Source organism: Cydia pomonella, chromosome 22 (assembly GCF_033807575.1).
Source record: "Cydia pomonella isolate Wapato2018A chromosome 22, ilCydPomo1, whole genome shotgun sequence".
In the NCBI taxonomy this organism is placed as follows: Eukaryota; Metazoa; Arthropoda; class Insecta; order Lepidoptera; family Tortricidae; genus Cydia; species Cydia pomonella.
The window spans coordinates 2,455,334-2,475,453 of NC_084724.1; the positions used below are offsets into that span (position 1 = coordinate 2,455,334).

At 36.4% G+C, this 20,120-nt stretch overlaps 1 protein-coding gene across 2 annotated transcripts in view; it reads left to right on the forward strand.

Moving 5' to 3' along the window:
* The first annotated feature begins 4,066 nt into the window (after positions 1-4,066).
* LOC133530334 (protein lev-9) overlaps positions 4,067-20,120 on the forward strand; it is a 218,463-nt gene continuing 202,409 nt past the window's right edge. Inside the window, exon 1 of one of the 2 annotated variants that reach the window (XM_061868243.1) lies at positions 4,067-4,454. In XM_061868243.1, coding sequence (XP_061724227.1) covers positions 4,412-4,454 — 43 coding nt within the window. In that variant the 5' untranslated portion in view covers positions 4,067-4,411. The remainder of the gene's footprint in view (positions 4,455-20,120) is intronic. The other variant, XM_061868242.1, reaches the window with a different exon arrangement.

A 20,120-nucleotide genomic window follows, 5' to 3' on the forward strand; every position in this document is an offset into this window, starting at 1 on the left:
TTAGACTATTCTCTAACATCGCTGAAGCCGGACAGTTGAGTACCAACACCTTGCTTGTAAGTTCGGCCAGGAATTTCGTCCGCGTAAAATAAAATAAAAAATCTACCGACCCCATTTTGACACCTTTAGCAATACAATTTAAAAAAATAATTTGAATAATGTTTCAAGCTCCTATCATCAATAATTTTATTTAATATATTATAGATAACAGTTTTATATGTATATAATAATAATTTAATTAGGCGCATAGCCTACTTACTATGTCATTAAGGTAAAAATAAACAATGTTATAATACTTATAATTAGGTATACTTTGTGTATAATTATACTTGTTAATATTTTTTTCAGCCCTCCGGGCGGAAACCGTCAACCTTGCTCCCGCTGCTCTAAACGAAGTTGTCGCTTTCCGCCTCCGTCGAGCACAAAAATACACCACGCACGGGAGGAAACGTAGGACATTCCATCCCGCATGTTTGCCACCCTCGCCTTTGGCTCGGGTAACAATTTTACACGCGGCACGCAGTTTCCTACTTTTCCTCCCTTGGGACACAAATAACTATTAACATCCTTTTATGACCTTGCACCGAAAGCAATATTTTTTTTATAACCTAATATCAACTGTCATAGTAATTATTATTTCGAACTCATTAGTGTATAAAAAAGAGATGATTAAAATATACAAATTTACGCGGATTAATTTACTTAACTGCATTGTAAAGACAATAAAAATATACATAGGAGTGCATTTATATCAGAGCCATCTATGTCAATTTTTACTAAATAAAGTGTTTCTAAACGTTCCAGAACGTTAGTATAGTATAGTATAGTCAGATGACTATAAACGCCATCTATCGGAGTTTTCCAAAACTACTTAGACAACCAGCAAACAATCATTTCATTTTCGCATTCACTTTTACTAGTGAATTGCTCTGTTGCGTAAGACGGGTGTTACAGAGGGCGGAACTAAAAGAGGTGTATGTATTTCCACTCGGAAGTAAGGTACACTTGTCTTAGTTTTTATTCTATGCAGTCGGAGTGAGCTACCTCTTCACATTTTTCATTAGAGGTATGGGCACTGTGAATGTCATCTCCCTTTGTGTGGAAGGCACAGGATGTTATTCCAGATCTAGAGCAGAGCCCAACTGGGGAAGTACCTCCAACTTACAGAAAACCGCAGCCAAATAACACTAGACCCTACTCATAGTGTTGTGTTCCTGCCGGTGAGTAAGGTTGCCAGAGCTCAACGAGGGTGCGGAGTGTTAGGGTCGGCAACGCGCATGTAATTCTGGAGTTGCAGGCGTACAGGCTACGAAGACTGCTTACCATCAGGCGGGCCGTATGCTTGTTTGCCACCAACGTAAAAAGTAAAAATAAAACCAAAAGAAGTCTTAGAGAATAAAGCCGCGTCTACGTCTACGCGTCATATAAACTTTAGTTAGTTACAGCCATAGATTATTATATGTTATTACTGTAAGTTACAGCTTTGGTTACAGAAAAGTCTTACCGCATGTAATAGAAAAATATTTGTTAAAATTTGAACTTGAATAGTTGTCAATAGAGTTGAATATCATATCCGCCACAAATGGCTTCGCTTGCGGTAAGGGTTTAAGAGGGAAGTATACCACGTGGTCGTCAATCAATAAAAGAAAACGTTTTTCCACTTCTAAATATTATCCATTCTCCATGATTTTTTAGTATGTTTGTAGGACCTGCCCTGATCAGTAAACACTGGCTCGCTCACACAGACACGCACAGCAATGTCACACGTCCACTCTCGCCCTCGGCTCTCGTGCAACTGACGCGGCATCCTATGCGGTCTGCGCCCAAGACGGTGTGTATCTATTTATGTATAATGAATTTTTTTTTTTATATTTAGGTAATACTGTTACACGGGGTCCATATGTTACAAAAAAAAAAAACTAAAACTATGACCTAAGCCTATACTTATAAAATAAATGGCCTCTTTGGCCCCCTCCCTCCCTGCCCGCCTCTCCGATTAGGTTGTACAGATACTACCTACACACTACAATGTTATTGACACAATGAGCCACTAGATTTATAGGTTTTCCTTTTTTAGGGTTCCGTAGCCAAATGGCATAAAACGGAACCCTTATAGTTTCGCCATGTCTGTCTGTCTGTCTGTCTGTCTGTCTGTCTGTCTGTCCGAGGCTTTGCTCCGTGGTCGTTAGTGCTAGAAAGCTGAAATTTGGTATGGATATATAAATCAATAAAGCCGACAAAGTCGTACAATAAAATCTAAAAATTTAATCGTTGGAAAGGTCTTTCAAAACTTATAGGGGTTTTCAAGAAACATTTTTTGATAAAGTGAATATATTCGGAGATAATCGCTCCAAAAGAAAAAAAATGTGTCCCCCCCCCCCCTCTAACTTTTGAACCATAGGTCCAAAAAATATGAAAAAAATCTTGGAAGTAGAGCTTAAGAAAGACATTAAACGAAAACTATAGCGGACATGATCAGTTTAGCTGTTTTTGAGTTATCGCAAAAAGTTTTCCCTTCATAGTAAAAAGACTTACTTTAATTAGGTTCTGATTATGCAAATTTGCCTATTTGTTTAACTCGTGTGAAAGGTACCGTTTCAACCCTTGGTTAACAATTTACTATACTTTAAGCTCCAGTTTAGCTTATTGTGACGGAAGAGTAACTACGGAACCCTACACTGAGCATGGCCCGACATGCTCTTGGCCGGTTTTTAAATATGCATTACAAATAAAAATTAAAGCGAAACCTTTAAACCTATAATATTTTATGCTGAAGCGATCGACATCAAAATCACATGATTTAGTTAGTGGAAACCGTTTTCTCACAAAATGAGCAGTGGTAATCGCTTAAGCGATTACCGCCGCCCATGGATACCCGCAACACCAGGGGTTGTAAGTGCGTTTTCGGCCTTTAAGATACTACGCTCTTTTCTTGAAGGTTTGAAGGTCATATCGGTCCGGAAATACCGCAGGCGACAGTTCATTCCACGGTTCTTTGATGGAAAGCCACATATATCTATATCTGGTTTGGTTATCAAATTTTGATAAAATAGGAAAACCTATAACCGACCGACGACCGACGATATTGACGACCGGTTTGGCGTAGTGGGTAGTGACCATGCCTACGAAGCTGATGGTCCCGGGTCCAAATCCTGGTAAGGGCATTTATTCGTGTGATGAGCATGGATATTTGTTCCTGAGTCATGGGTGTTTTCTATGTATTTAAGTATTTATAAATATTTATATATTATATATATCGTTGTCTAAGTACCCTCAACACAAGCCTTATTGAGCTTACTGTGGGACTTAGTCAATTTGTGTAATAATGTCCTATAATATTTATTTATTTATTTTATTTATTTATTTATAAACCTAGAATAATACTGATTTGTTAAGATTTAGTTAGTGGAAACCGTTTTGTCCCGAAATGGAAATTTCATAGAAAGTACCGTTATTTCGTTAGGATCGCAAAGCTATTCTTCCCTCTTTACAGCTCTCAATATAACGTGTACCTATTACAAAAATATATTTATTAATTTACTAATTATAGAATACAAGAAAAAAAAGAAAAAAAATTTAATTATTGAGACAAATTGATCTTCATCAATTTGTCTCTCAATAATTAAATTTTTTATTTATTTAGTGATATGAACGGGTCTACCGCTATATCATTTCATTATTTTTACTCTATATTCGATCCGATTTCTGATTTAATTAAAGGCAAAAGTAATGAAATGATATCCCATTCATTCACTAAATATCCGCTGTAAAAATAATAAAATTATATTGGGGTAGACTCCTTCATACCTATCACTAAATATAAGTTTGGCCCGATAGAAAAATCCAACTTAATTATAGTTTTCTTAATGAATTTTTAACTTATTTGTATGTTTTATATAAATTTTGTTTATTATTTTTGTTAACTGTCGTGATTGAATTAAATGTTCAAATGAGACCATCTGGATTGTTTCACCGGATGGTCTCATCGGAAGATCAGCGCTGGAAGTCGCCAGCAACATGCTGAGATGAGACCATTTCGTGGCACTTTCTCCTTATTAAGTTTCTCTGTTTTGTATAATTTTCTATTTTGTGTTTGTGCTCACGAATAAATTATTTCTATTCTATTCTAAATATGTGTACAAAACGCGACAGTTAAAAGTTATGAAGGTACTGCACTGACACCAAACCGATATTTGAATGATATTGGAATCATATCAGTTAGGTTTGATGTCAGTGCAGATTTGAATTGGCCTGTAGGGTGATTAGGCAAATAGTACGAGGTTCAGATTACGCTGGTTAGGTTTGTGAATGTCCAAATGTTCATCCCTCCTCGGGCGGGGGCGGTCTGCCTCAGATCGCGTTGAGCGCGCGCCCCGGACGCCCGCCATGTTCTAGTGTGTCAAGTACTGTGATGCCGAAAATACTGCTTATCCTGCTTGCCATGGTCGTCGTAGGTAAGTAAATCTTTTTTATTATCCTACGTGAAAACACGGTGGATAATTTGTCGTTTTTGAATTATCAATAAATGTTTATTATGATTAGGTGTCAGGTGAATCTCGAAATTATCTTTATTTGAGAGCATAGCTATCTTTTTGATATGGAACTGTAATATTATGGTAATATATTTGTAGATAACATATTTCTGGTATAAAAGATGTTATTATAATATTATATCACACAAAATATTGTTTTATTATGATAAGCTGTAAATCGACGTTATATTTTTACAAAATAATATCTTTAAAATGTGGAATCAATTTCTAGATCAAATATTTTCGATATTATTACATATTACGATAAGTACAGATACAACCAACCGTACCGTACCGTACCGTATTTTATATGGCGTTTATCATATACTTGTAATTGTTGTTTTTTGTACCTATTTCAGTGTTTTTTATCATTTAATTATTATGAGCATATTTTTACAATTAAGTAAGTACAAAGCTTATAATGGTCATGAAAAAACTGAGGGAGGTGGCTGATCTTAAACTTCTACGGTCCATCTACACTTCTATATGCCAATCTATAATCACCTATTGTATAACCGCCTGGGGAGCTGCCGGTACCACAGTTCTCATCACGCTTGAAAGAGCGCAACGCTCATTACTTAAAGTTATGCTTAAGAAGCCTCGCCAGTTCTCAACCAATCTGTTGTACAAAGAGGCTGAAGTATTAAGTGTCCGCAAGCTTTACATCTTGGAAACCACTTGTAAAGTACATAAACAAGTCTTACTGTCCGAGGGGTACAACAACCTGCTAAAAGCTAGAACTTTTAAAATCCCAGTAGCTAAAGTGCGTACTGCCTTTGCCCGCCGTTTCGCCGACTTTGCACATCCCCACTTGTACAATGCAGTCGTTAAAAGGTGCGAAATAAAAGAAACAAGTGTTAGAAACGCAAAAACTAGGGTGAGAAAATGGCTACTTGACACTGAACAAAAAGAAGCTGAAAGTATCCTGCAAATAATTTCGTAGCTTAAACAGACTCACACACACACACACTCGCGCGCGCACACGCACACACGCGCGCACACACACACACGCGCGCGCACACACTCGCTGATCTCAATTATTTATAGCGAATCAAATTGATAATGATAATATATGAGATGACAAATAAATAATGAAACTATGTATAATGCATGACCGATTCCTGAAATAGTGATAATGACAAATAGTGTATGTGAAATAAATGTGAAAGTCGTTTCTAACAGAATACGCAAACGTGGAGTCACGGGACAGGCTTAGCCTAGTGTGACCCACAAAATTTATGTAATTGTCCCTGATTTTTAAAAATAAAATTTTACTTTACTTTACTTTACTTTAAAGATTCTAGATAAGTACCTGTTCAAATTTATTGTGTTTTTCTAATAGTGTTATTGAATGTTTAGGTAGCTAGAGTTGTAATACATTTGTAAACTATTTTTGGAACATAATAAAGCAAAAAAAAAATAAGGAGAAATTTGGTAATATAAGTAGTGATAAAAAAATAGGGTTCACAAAGGCACAATTTCACACCTTAAACCAATTTTGTTTTGATATAATATAATATAGGATAATCGTAGTCTTGAGGAACATGCTAAATTTATCAATATATTACTAATCTGAACTAAAAATGTCTAGTGTAGGAACTATAGTGTAGGAAATTGTTTTTTTTTTGTTTGAAAATTTAACGAAACAACAAATGAAACTCTGTTAATTATTGAAATTCCATTGAAACTTTCTGCTTGCTAAAGTGCTATTAGTAGTACAGTCGCCATCAGATATATCGGAGCGGCGAAGGTGCTCACAAATATCTAAACACGCACTCTAACGCCTAGACAATACAGGCGTGTTCAGATATTTGTGAGCACCTGGGCCGTTCCGGTATATCTGATGGCGACTGTGCCGTCAGCCTTAGGAGATCATAATTATATGACATTCTTTTTAGATTGAATAAGGCCCGATTTTTCAAACATCAGATAAAATTATCTGTTAGATAAACATAACACTCTTTTTCTTCTTGCTTGTGAAAGAAAGGGAGCGTGTTATCTTTATCTGGCAGATAATTTTATCTGATGTTTGAAAAATCAGACCTAAGTCCCACGGTAAGCTCAAGAAGGCTTGTGTTGTGGGTACGATATATAATATACAAATAAAGCCCGACCAGTAATATATGATCACGCGCCATATTGCGGAACTTCATTGGAACTAAATTTTTCATACCAAACTGTACTGTCACCCTATAAATAAATAAATAAATATTATAGGAAATTATTACACAAATTGACTAAGTCCCACAGTAAGCTCAATAAGGCTTGTGTTGAGGGTACTTAGACAACGATATATATAATATGTAAATATTTATAAATACTTAAATACATAGAAAACACCCATGACTCAGGAACAAATATCCATGCTCATCACACGAATAAATGCCTTTACCAGGATTTGAACCCGGGACCATCAGCTTCATAGGCAGGGTCACTACCCACTAGGCCAGACCGGTCGTCAAACACCCTATACATGAGAATATCAGCGCCCTCTTGACAATGATCATATATTTCTGGTCGGGCTTTACTTAAATACGTAGAAAACATCCATGACTCAGGAACAAATATCTGTGCTCACTAAACAAATACATGTCCTTCTGGGATTCGAATCCGGGACCATAAGCTTCATAGGCAGGGTCACCCACTAGGCCAGACCGGGCGTCGTTTAATTATCTCGGCATCTATAAGTTTCCAGTACAAAGCTTTACACTTTGAGCTTAGTTGCTTACTAATGTACACCTAAGGCCAAAATAATAAATAAATAAATAAATATTATAGGACACTACTACACAAATTGACTAAGTCCCACAGTAAGCTCAATAAGGCTTGTGTTGAGGGTACTTAGACAACGATATATATAATATATAAATATTTATAAATACTTAAATACATATAAAACAACCATGACTCCGGAACAAATATCCATGCTCATCACACGAATATATGCCCTTACCAGGATTTGAACCCGGGACCATCAGCTTCATAGGCAGGGTCACTACCCACTAGGCCAAACCGGTCGTCAAAACAATGGAAAGTATGGAAACAAGGTTGTTTACTTTAATATCTCATGTTTCTGTGTTTGTTTTATAATTGTAACCGAAAATTTACATTAAGCATCCACAAAAGGTTAAAAATACTCGCTAAATATCAAAACATCCTAAAATATTATCAAAACCTTAAAAAAAATAGGAAAAGTAACATAATTATACCCGTTTAATTACTTTGAAAAAACCCTTACTTAATTACTTTGTTTTAAGTATAAAAAACTTTAGGTTAGTTTAATAATTTTAAGTTTGTGTTTGTATAGTGGTGCTTATTTTATTTTTTATTTTTTTCTTGTAATAGTAGTGTTTTATTCAAGTTTTTTTTGTAATTATTTCTATTGATTATGTGTGATTTATTTATGAAGTACCTAATATATGTTTATGTAATTAAATTCTTTGAAAAATGTGGAACTGCAAATAGCCACAACTTGAGTAATTTGAGTAATTTACTTATTATATTTACCATTTTGTTTTTGATGAGTAGTATATATTACATCCCTTAAAAAAACACACTTCTCTATTAAAATATAAGCTTATTTCTATACTTTTGGCCGGGAGTGTATTAGTTTGAAGAAAACTTCTCGAACCCTCTCTGTAACTTAACTGGGTTCTTAGCCAACGTTCCAATCGTTAACGCTCCATTTTTTTTTATACTACGGCGGTGGCAAACAAGCATACGGCCTGCCTGATGGTAAGCAGTCTCCGTAGCCTATGTACACCTGCAACTCCAGAGGAGCTACATGCGCGTTGCCGACCCTAACCCCACCCCCCTCGTTGAGCTCTCTGGCAACCTTACTCACCGGCAGGAACACAACACTATGAGTAGGGTCTAGTGTTATTTGGCTGCGGTTTTCTGTACGGTGGAGGTACTTCCCCAGTTGGGCTCTGCTCTAGATCTGGATTGACATCTGCTGTGCTGTGCCCTACCACACAAGGCGAGATGATATTCACATTGCCCTTACCTCTCTTTTGGACGTAGTTTAAGGACATACCCGGGTCCGTAGCGTAGTCATCTCTCTCACTTTTCCGTATTAGTACGACTGTGACAGTTGCGTTTCGTTCGCTACGGAGCGTTGACAATTGGCACGTTGGCTACGCAGGCTTCCTTGAAAGCCATATATTTCAGTATAGATTACCTTAGATTGTTTTAAGTAATTTTAATAATCAGGCCAATTTGAATGTATACTGACATCATAATTATATTTGTGGCTTTCCATTAGAGAAGGGTCCTTATGCTTCATGTGCAGTAGTGCATAAGGACCTTTCCATCAGAAAAGTTTCCTTTTGCACATTGAGAATGAACATTAAATTTTTGGCCATATCAACGCGAGGAAAAAAGTAATTGTAAAACATGAAAAAAAAAACAAACCAAATCATGGTCCTGGGTTCGAAACCCGGTAAGGGCATTTATTTGTGTAATGAGCACAGATATTTGTTCCCGAGTCATAGATGTTTTCTATGTATTTGAGAATTTGTATATTATATACAGGATATTTATTTAGTCACCTGTAATAATTTACGGGTGATTCATTTGAAGACAAGTCACATTTTCCGAAAGTGCAATCTAATTTGAACCTTAAATCGGATGGCTAGGGTTGAAATTCTATTGGCGCGTATGTGGTCGATAAATCGTACTATGCCTGGAAAGGGGTTAACAAAATAAGTAAAAAGGGAAAAAAAATGCTAATCAGATTCCTTAAATGTACTTACTTACTATAGGAGTTAGAAGATTTAGTAACTTTTTAGTACTTTGGAGGACAATTTCTCCCAATAGGTTGAGTTTGGGCAGCTAAAAAAAAATACGTGTCCGTTATTTTAGACTACTCTATAACATATATAAATATAAATCAAATCGGAACCGGACAGTTGGGTACCTTTCCTTTGTTAGCCATACCCAGAAGTTAACGGAGTTTAAAAAAACACCGTGTAGTGGTGTAGGTATACCCGCCAATATTGACATTCGCTCTTGAATCAATCAGTACTGCCAACGAAACCAAATCGACATTACATACCTACCTGTCAGAGTGACGGATGTCTTGTCGACGGCGACAAACGACGGGCAGGGTTGTCGTTTAGATTCAAAATGGCGAAGACGTCACGTGAATATTTGTTTGTTAGTTATTTGATAGCTTATTATGCGGTGAACTATCATCGAAGTGTGCAGCTAATGAAAAACTGAGGCCATATTTAAAAAAACAACGGGTTGCACTCCGGGAGTGCCGGCAGAAGTGAAAACTTGAATATTAACGTTGTGCATTTTTGATATTTTGGAATGGTTAGGGAATAATTTTGCACGAATTCCTTTAATTATCAGTATAAAAGTACTATCATTTATGTGGTAAATTACAATATTCATTTATTGCGCTATCGTACACAAACATGACAATATATATTACATTAAAAATGTAACACTTCTGAACTATTACAATTATTTAACATTAAAAATGCACAACGTTAATATACAAGTCGCGCCGGCGGTCTACTGGCTTCAATGAAATTGTAACAGTTTTTCGATCAGGTCACGTGTCCGTCTTACGAATTTTCAATCTGACGAATCGGTCGGTCACGTGACCTGTCGTGAGTTTAACATTTTTTTCCCCATCACAAAAAGCACAGCGCCGCTAAAGACGTTTTCACTTCAAAAAAAAGATGAGTCGATAAAGTCGAGGGGTGGGGATATAGTTGTGTGTCAAAATTAAATTACTATTGATTAATCAAATGATCTCGATATATTCTTATTAACAAAATAGCATGATTACAGCACCTTCGTTACGTTGATTAAGTAATATGTCGTCGTGAAACTTCTCTAAGTTTTCGCACATCGAGTTAAATTGACTTGAAGGATTTTCTTGCCCAATAAAATACCTAATTGTGGTTTGTTTACATTCTTTTAAATACCTAAAGATACAGACATACTGACTTATGAGTACCTAACTATTGATGTAGTTTACTCCGTACACAACCCGTACTAACTGTTTTGAACCGGGTCCCTTCAACCGGGTGATCGATATCCGGATTACTCCCGCCAATTTTTTTATTGCGGTACCAATATTTATTAAGAGGAAAGTGGAACACCCGCGCGAAATCACCTTTTCATACAAACGTAGTACTCATTCTCCTCTCAGGATATTAAAATATTAATTATTATAGGAGTTAGAAGCATTTAAAAAATTAGTATTAAAACTGTTTATCTCCTAATTTTTTATAATAATACAAAAATATAAAAAAATCAGACGAAGGGGCATAGCTATTGTTAATATAAATCAAATTATCTAAACATATTTTCCAAAATGTCAATATCCAGATAGGAAATTGGGGACTACGTTTGTATAGAGAATCGGCCGTCCTCTTAACCAGTTTGGAAGTAAGATCAATTTGGAGGGCTTGGGTATATACAGAGGTATATAACTAAGTAAACTATTTGAACCGGGTCGCTTTAACCGGGTGATCGATGCCCGGATTACTCGCGCCATATTTATTAATGCGGAACCCATTAGGCTTGACAAATTGGACAATCATCTCCATTTGCCCCGTTTTTGCGCCATTTTCTCCTGTTCGTTGTTCGTGTGTTCGTATTTGTCGTGAAAGAGTTAAGTTATCAATCGGACCAGTTTATAAGAGCAGGGAAAATGCAATAAGTTTATTTTCACCTCACCAACTGGTAAAGGCCCTCTTGATTGTTCGGAAGAGAAAGTTGCATTTTATCCACATGTACGGCAAAGTAATCAGATGCGAATTTTGAGTTGTTTCATTATGTTAGCTAGTAGAATTGACTTTTAAACGATGATTTTGAATGATATTTTTTTATTTGATTCGGTTTGATTTATTATTATTATTTAATCATATGGCGTTTCATATAGTAGGCATATAATAAATAAAAAATAAAATAAAAATGTTATTTATTCAGGTATTAACCCATTAAATTACAATAAAGCAACAATACAATAAAATAAAATATACAATTAAAATTAAGACTAATTATATAAGTCCAGCGGGGAAACCTTGCTCATACAGTAGCAGGTTGTATACACTACTTTAACAATAATATAATATAAATAAAAAATAGACTTATATGTCCAAATCGAGATAGCACAACCAATCCACGGCTTCTGGTGTTATTTGGTTTGATTATTTTGGTATTTTATATTAAGTATTTTCCTTGCGCTGGTGTGGTGAAACATTTTGTGTTTCATTCGGAGGCAAAATTTATTTAACCCTCGTGCCTTGAAACCCTCGCAATGCTCAAGATTCTACTTCTAGAAGCACTCGCTACGCTCGTGGTTCAATTTTGGAAACAAAGGTGCCCCCTTGTAAAACAAATAACTATTACGATAAAAATTGGTTATTTCTCTTAGAAAATGTCCTGTGAACATCAAAGGGCCTAGCCGGAATGAAAATCGTTGATAGAAAACGCCACTTAATAGGAAATAATCACATGGCTTTGCACAGTATCTATCATCCTGATAGATACTGCCGATAGCATTTGCCGATGTACGATTGTCACCTTGGTTAGGCCAAGGCCAAGGCCAATAAATAGCTTTTTTTTAATGATATTTATTTACAATATACATAATGGGTATATACAGATGATTACTATATCTAAAAATATGCCCTTGAGGCATTGTACCAAGGATGCTGGCGGCATTTCCTCGCACAACGTATCGCAATACTGATACGTTGTGCGAGTAAGCCGCCAGCTAAAATAAAAGAGATAAAATTGAACATGAAAATTTGCAACTTTGCAGATACTAAGAAAAATGTTCTTTTTCATCGGGGACTTATAATAAACTAAAATACCTAACATGTGTTTTGATTTTAGTACACTTTAACGTTTATTCTAAGACGCAATGTATTTGAGAATGTCGTTAAGTTTAAGCAACGTTAATGTCGTGGCAAGCGGCAAGCAACGTCGATGATGATAGCGTACATTGTAAATAATAAGTAATTTGTATGAAAAACAGAAAATATAAAGATGCCGTATTTTTTGAAAATTTATGAACAAACGTTTTATCCTTTGAGGAGTGAAATCTATGATTTAATTATTTGCTCATATTATAGGAGACTTCTGGTGTCTACGTGATTACATTTCGGTTAATTAAGGATGAATCATGATCTGTAGGAAATATATAAAATACATGAAATGAAATGAAATGAAAAGAAATTTATTATTAATAACAGAGTTACAGGTCACCACATTTTAAATATCACAATATTAATAATATTTATACAATAGTATATAAATTAATTACATTAGTTTAATAAATTTTAATTGTAATAAATGCAAATCCGGGAACATACATATTCTTGTGGTATGTTTTTGATTTAAATATTTATAGGTAAATCGAAGAAATCTTGATAATTATAAAATAATTCTTGCGACAACCAGTTTTTAGTCTGACTTTAAACGCCGCGATGGAAGTTGCATTTCTTACAGTGTCAGGCAGGCGGTTGTAAACGGAGGGGCCTAAAACGTACACGGACCGCTCTGACCTGGCAAGCCTGTGTGCTTCGGTGACCAGCCTATTATGGTGTCTATTACTGCGGAGGTTGTAATTGGTGTTAATGCCCCTGCAATTAAACATATCAAGGTTTTCGCGCATGAATCTTGCTACTTGGTTAATAAATAGGCAGGGTAAAGGCAGAATCTTGATGCATCTCCGGTGCATCCGCCGCCTTGCCGGCCATCGCACGAACGGCACGCTTCTGCATAGAGAACGCACGTCTCCAGTCGGAAGCACGTCCCCATAGCTCAACGCCGTACGTCAGGAGCGAGTGCACCGTCGCAAAATAACACTCTCACTCTCTCTCTCTTCTGGCTTACAAATACCACAAAACGTTTTCCTTGAAATTTAAATTACGCAACAATATGATTTTATGAATGCTCTGGAGTAAGCTCTCTCGTGAACATATTCCACATGTACAGATGTAGAGCTCCCCATATTTACTTAGTTATGCTGGGCATTTTCCGCAAATCGACAACCATTGTGCCTATTTTACGTGAAAACGAGGTAGCACTACTCTAGCCACCCCGGCTCCTCCACGAAACCTAGCAGTATCTTCAGGTTGCTAACTGCCTCCTTTAGTATGCCCGGAGTCCCTAGGTATTTGTTCCTGTATACTTCTACCTGTTTACAGTCTAGGCGAATTTTTCGCTGTCTCCTCTTCTTCCATGCACGCTCTGCACATGAGGCTGTCTGTTTTACCCATATTATGTAGCCCCCCATAAATGGTACGTACAGTAATTGCTTCGATGAATGAGACGAAAATTGTGACGATCGGTTGCTTCGAAGGGTCGCACAACCCAGCTCGTCCATATCTTCAGTAACGGCGTTTGCTTATTTGCCACCAACGTTATATTTAAAAAAACTTTGTCTGGTTTTCGTGAGCCATAAATTCGACAAACAATGGGAATGGAACGGCGCCCGTTAATTATTTCTCTGATGACGGATCGTGCGTTTGATTGCCTTCGAGTGCTGGACGCTGTTTGTTACGTTTTGAGCGCTTTTTGTAACAAAACGTTGATGTTCGGAATTTAAAAAATGTTTTTTGTTTATCTTCCGTTTTTAATGCTTTACGAATATGAGGTATTCGTACTTATATTTTCTTTTTTAGGTTTTTTTTTATAAAATGTTATGTTTACGTTATTTTACAGAGATAAACACACTTGCGATTCAAAAAGTATCAAATGGATCCTCCTGCCTCTAATCAATGCGTAATTGTACCCACACGTTCCATGTATGTTTCTCTATTATTACCTTGATAAATAAAATAAAATAAATAAAGTAAATATATGTACGCCTACAGCATATGAGTCACGCACACAAGCAATTAAATTAAAAAGAAGACAATAAAAGTGTTTTTCCGGCACCTATTTTTTTGACGACCAGTTTGGCCTAGTGGGTAGTGACCCTGCCTACGAAGCAGATGGTCCCGGGTTCAAATCCTGGTAAAGGCATTTATTCGTGTGATGAGCATGGATATTTGTTCCTGAGTCATGGGTGTTTTCTATGTATTTAAGTATTTATAAATATTTATATATTATATATATCGTTGTCTAAGTACCCTCAACACAAGCCTTATTGAGCTTACTGTGGGACTTAGTCAATTTGTGTACTAATGTCCTATAATATTTATTTATTATTTATATTTTAAATCGGTTTGATCGAATCGGGTGTCTTCCATTGAACCAAAAGAAAACACGTCATAATCAAATAATCAATTTTCAACCTATATACAACATATACAGGCAGATACAGACTTATGTTACCCTTTGTTTGCATTATGGGTTAAAAATAAGTCTAGACGGTCAAGAGATAGTACAGAATTGCAAAGCAGATACGTGACATCCATTTTAAAGAATAAACACACTGTTAGATTAATGAGAACCGAAAGTCCTTCCCATTAACGGTTAAGTCCTGGCTTAACGCACCAACTTCTAACTTAATCTTACATACATCTCATTCACGCGAAACGGAATCTTATAACTGTATATTAAGGTTATGTAGACTGCATTAAAATCTCCCTATTAAGTAATCGATTCGTACACTTATTTTAAGCAAAAGTGAACTTTAAGTCCTTATAATACGGGTTTGTGATGTGTGTTAAAATGACAACTATGATAAATACAGTAATCCTTTACGAACGCCTTATCTCACCGGACGGGATGGGGTATTCGGGATATTTCGCGATATTCCTGTGGGATAACAAGTAATAGCTTTATAAGTCAATTTAACAATATATAACCGGGTTTAGCCGAGTGAAAATCGGGAAGGTGTTGTTAAGTGGAACCAAACCTTTTTGTGTGTGATTAAGAGGACCATATTGGATATAGATATAGGTATAGGAAGACTTTATAAGTCAGTTTGACAAAAGCCGGTGCCCGGGTATAACCGGGTGGAAGTCGGGAAGAAGGTGTTAAGTGGAACAAACCTCTTCCTAAGTGAGGTTAAGAGGACCATATGGGATATAGATATAGGTATCGGAAGGCTTTATAAGTCAGTTTGACATAAGCCGGTGCCCGGGTATAACCGGGTGGAAGTCGGAAAGGTGTTAAGTGGAACAAACCTCTTCCTAAGTGAGGTTAAGAGGACCATATTGGATATAGATATAGGTATCGGGAGGCTTTATAAGTCAGTTTGACAAAAGCCGGTGTCCGGGTATAACCGGGTGAAAGTCGGGAAGGTGTTAAGTGGAACAAACCTCTTCCTAAGTGAGGTTAAGAGGACCATATTGGATATAGATATAGGTATCGGAAGACTTTATAAGTCAGTTTGACAAAAGCCGGTGCCCGGGTATAACCGGGTGGACATCTGGAAGGAGGAATTCATATTCCTATCGCCAACAAACTGTTTTACAGTTTGGCGAAACTTTAATTATAGGTACATTGTATATTGTGATTTGTGAAATAAACTAAAAAAAAATTATATTAAGAGGAAAAGGGACGGTCGCTTCCCATACAAACTTAGTCCTCATTTTTCTCTCTGGATATTGTGTAAAAAAAGTCGAGTTTTTTTTTTTTTTTATACTACGTCGGTGGCAAACAAGCATACGGCCTGCCTGATGGTAAGCAGTCTCCGTAGCCTATGTACACCTGCAACTCTAGAGGAGTTACATGCGCGTTGCCGACCCTAACCCCACCCCCCTCGTTGAGCTCTGGCAACCTTACTCACCGGCAGGAACACAACACTATGAGTAGGGTCAAGTGTTATTTGGCTGCGGTTTTCTGTAAGGTGGAGGTACTTCCCCAGTTGGGCTCTGCTCTAGATCTGGAATGACATCTGCTGTGCTGTGCCCTACCACACAAGGCGAGATGACATTCACATTGCCCATACCTCTCTTTTGGACGTAGTTTAAGGACATACCCGGGTCCAAAAAGTGCTATTGCATGTCTTTCTAGCTGTAGATTATATTTAACACGAGAAAAAATAAAATATAAATTTGATCTCATACAAAAATCTACACTCCGTCACATTGTTTTGAGGACAAAAAATACACAACGAAAAGAATTTTGAGCTAAGTAAATGGTTAATGATGACATGGCCATACTTTGTAATTGAACATGCCATTCAGAGTTAGGTACCAACTTTAGTACCTAGTTCATATATCAGTGGTAAAAAAACTAAAATATAACATATACAGAATGCAAAAGCTGACATGAAATCATAAAAAAGAAAAATAAGCGCTCTAGCTTAGCTAGCTTAAGCAGAAGTGCAGCATGAATATTTTTATGCACACGTATTATGCAGGTCAGCTTATCTCGTCATATGCTGTTTTATGCTAGTGAAATTTATTATAGTATTATAAAACCGTATAAAGTTGTTTGTCGTCGTTTTATGAAATAGATAGAAACCGGCTAAGTGCGAGTGCTCTGAGGGTTCCGTACCTTAACAGAATTGTTTACGGTATTTTTCCTTTGGCCAGTTATTAAGACGAAAGGCACGACCACTTTTTCATACAAATCGTGTCCCCATTTTCCACCTGTTATGGACACAAATCGATCTAGTTCAATGAGGGTTGTGTTGTGAGGACTAGATGACGATATATATACGAATAATATGTATATATTTATATAATTTACTTAAATATATAGAAAACATAAATTAGGAATCGACACCGGTTTTTTACAAAAACTGATATAACCGAAATATAGGTAAAAAACTTAAGTAAGTCACCGGTTGTATGTAGTTGTGACGTGTTCGAATAGACATTTGTTTTGTTTGTGTGTGTCTTTTAAACATGTATTGTCTATTCACGTCACAACTATGTACATACTACATAAAATGTAGGACTCAGTTGTGTTTTTGGATAATGACTTCTTATTATTAGATTGCCCAATTAGAAATGAAATAATCAACAAAGTACGAAAAAATACCGTTTTCGATCCCATAAAACATACCGGTTTCCGATCCCTGACTCAAGAACAATAATTTGTGTTAAACACACAAATAAGTAAATACCCTTACCGGGATTCGAACCCAATATTTTATATTTCATTCCCAATATTTTACACTTATCCCTTCAACTTGTTTTCATACCTACACATGGTTACAATACAATATAAATCCTCTTTATTGTACAACCTCAGTACACATATAATACATGAAGATAGAGGTAAACGGCCTTATCGTTACAGAGCGATGTCTTCCAGACAACCTTTGTTTAATACGTGGTTAATACAACATTGTTAATACGTTTTCCCGTTTAAGATGCGCTCGACGTGGTCCCTTCAAAATCTTCTTAAGCACGTTTTACTGTCCTTTAAACCTCATTTAATCTTAGCTATATATCAAGCTTGTCATGCTAATGAGGCCTATCATTCCAATTCTCTACCAAACCCCCTCTTTTCACCCCCAGTTTTACCATGACCCCCCGTTACTTATAGTTAGTTCGGGTATAGAGTTCTAGTTATATTGGTTTACGATAAAATGTTTAGTGTATTAGCCGTGTTCGCCTTGGGCCTATCTTAAGGAATTATGTAAAAATTCTCATGAAATTCCTGAAATGTTCATTCGGGGTGGGGTTAGGGGGGTATTTAATGATATTGGTGTTTTTTGTTTTGTGGCTTTGTGGTCAAAATTGTGATTTTGTCATTATAAGAGAGAAAGAGCTCAACGAGGGGGGGTTGGCAACGCGCATGTAACTCCTCTGGAGTTGCAGGCGTACATAGGCTACGGAGACTGCTTACCATCAGGCGGGCCGTATGCTTGTTTGCCACCGACGTAGTATATAAAAAAAAAAGGTAAAGTAATCGACGCGTAATCTGCCGGCATTTTTGGTACAATCAATGCCTAAGGGCCTATTTTTTTGCGATTACCGCTGCCCATGGACAACTGCAACACCAGAGGGGTTGTAAGTGTGTTGCCGGCCTTTAAGATGGGAGTACGCTCTTTTCTTGAAGGTTTGAAGGTCTTATCGGTCCGGAAATACCGCAGGCGACAGTTTAGCTGTGCGAGGCAGAGTCCTATTTTAGATTTACTCGTATGCTAGTTATTAATTCACGGCCCGATTCGAATAATGATTAAGACCCGTTTAAGATCTTGGAAAGATCTTTAAAAGATCGATAACTACATGTCAAAATTGACTAATGACGAATGTGAATGAATATACACTTGACTAGTATTTCTTGAGGGTAATTTCAATTAATCATTTAGGTAAGAATATCGTTATTTATGGAATGGGGAATTAATTATCAGAATGGTAATGGTATCAGAAATTGTAAAACAAATCCATTTTTTTTTATACCACGACGGTGGCAAGCAAGCACACGGTCCGCCTGATGGTAAGCAGTCACCGTAGCCTATGGACGCCTGCAACTCCAGAGGTGTTACATGCGCGTTGCCGACCCATAGCACAAATTTAAAACCAAAAAATGTATTGAGTATCGTAAAAAAAGAAAAAACGTACTTAGAAAGTACAATGCTCTAGAGCAGAAACGTGTCATTTTCTGCACACTTTTTAGAACAACAACGACCCACTTTCAGAACATGTGAAATGAAAATAAATACCCAATGTATCCATGTAAAATTTAATACAGAATATGCATCAACAACTTATCTGAAATAATTTAAAATACGAACAACATGTAATAAATTCAAGTTTGTAAATAAATATAACGGATACGTGACTTTTAATAAAATTGCGTTAAAATATTGCACGTAGATAAATTTAATGAAAAACGCATACAGAGAAGTAATTTAAAATGGCTGCCCGCTTTTTACTGGAAAACCGGATTAAAATCTAGGTGAATGCGGGTGTATTATATCTACAGACTCCAGTCATTATACGAGTATGAACCGGTAATATGGTAAATTGGAAATAAATAATAATAGCTGATGTTTTTTTAGTTCAATATATGCCGGTATGCCCGGTAATGGCATTTATTTTTGTGATGAGCACGGATATTTGTTCCTGAGTCATGGATGTTTTCTATGTATTTAAGTATTTGTATATTATATATATCGTTGTCTGAGTAGCCACAACACAAGCGTTCTTGAGCTTACCGTGGGACTTAGTCAAGTTGTGTATGAATGTCCCTATAATATTTATTTATTTATCATGATCATGCTTCGAAAAACGCCCGTCATTTTGAAAACATAAACCTGTTCTGTATAACAATAACAAAGACTTCTTTATACTTATCAATGTTAATGATTAAATATGCCCTAATGGCGTGTGACTCCGAACGAACATGTTTGACTCATAAATGAGTCTTAAATTATGGTTATATTTTCAAAATGACAGGTGTTTTTCCGAGCCTTGATCATGATTCTAGTAATTCATACTGTTAGGAACAGGATAAAGGAAGGTCGGAAACGGGCTCGAAAAATAAGAGATTTGGACAGTACCTTGTCAGTGAGATAATATTACTTGGGTTTTCCTCGTGGAGCGGGTCCGCTGTATTTTCTCTGATCATCTTGTCACTAATTAAAGTCAGTCAGTGTCCACTTACAACAAAATAAAATGCATAAGGCAGGAAGTACGAAGGGATTGATATTTTAACCCCAAAATAAATCTAAGTGCAGGCACGCTGTATCGGACATGATTG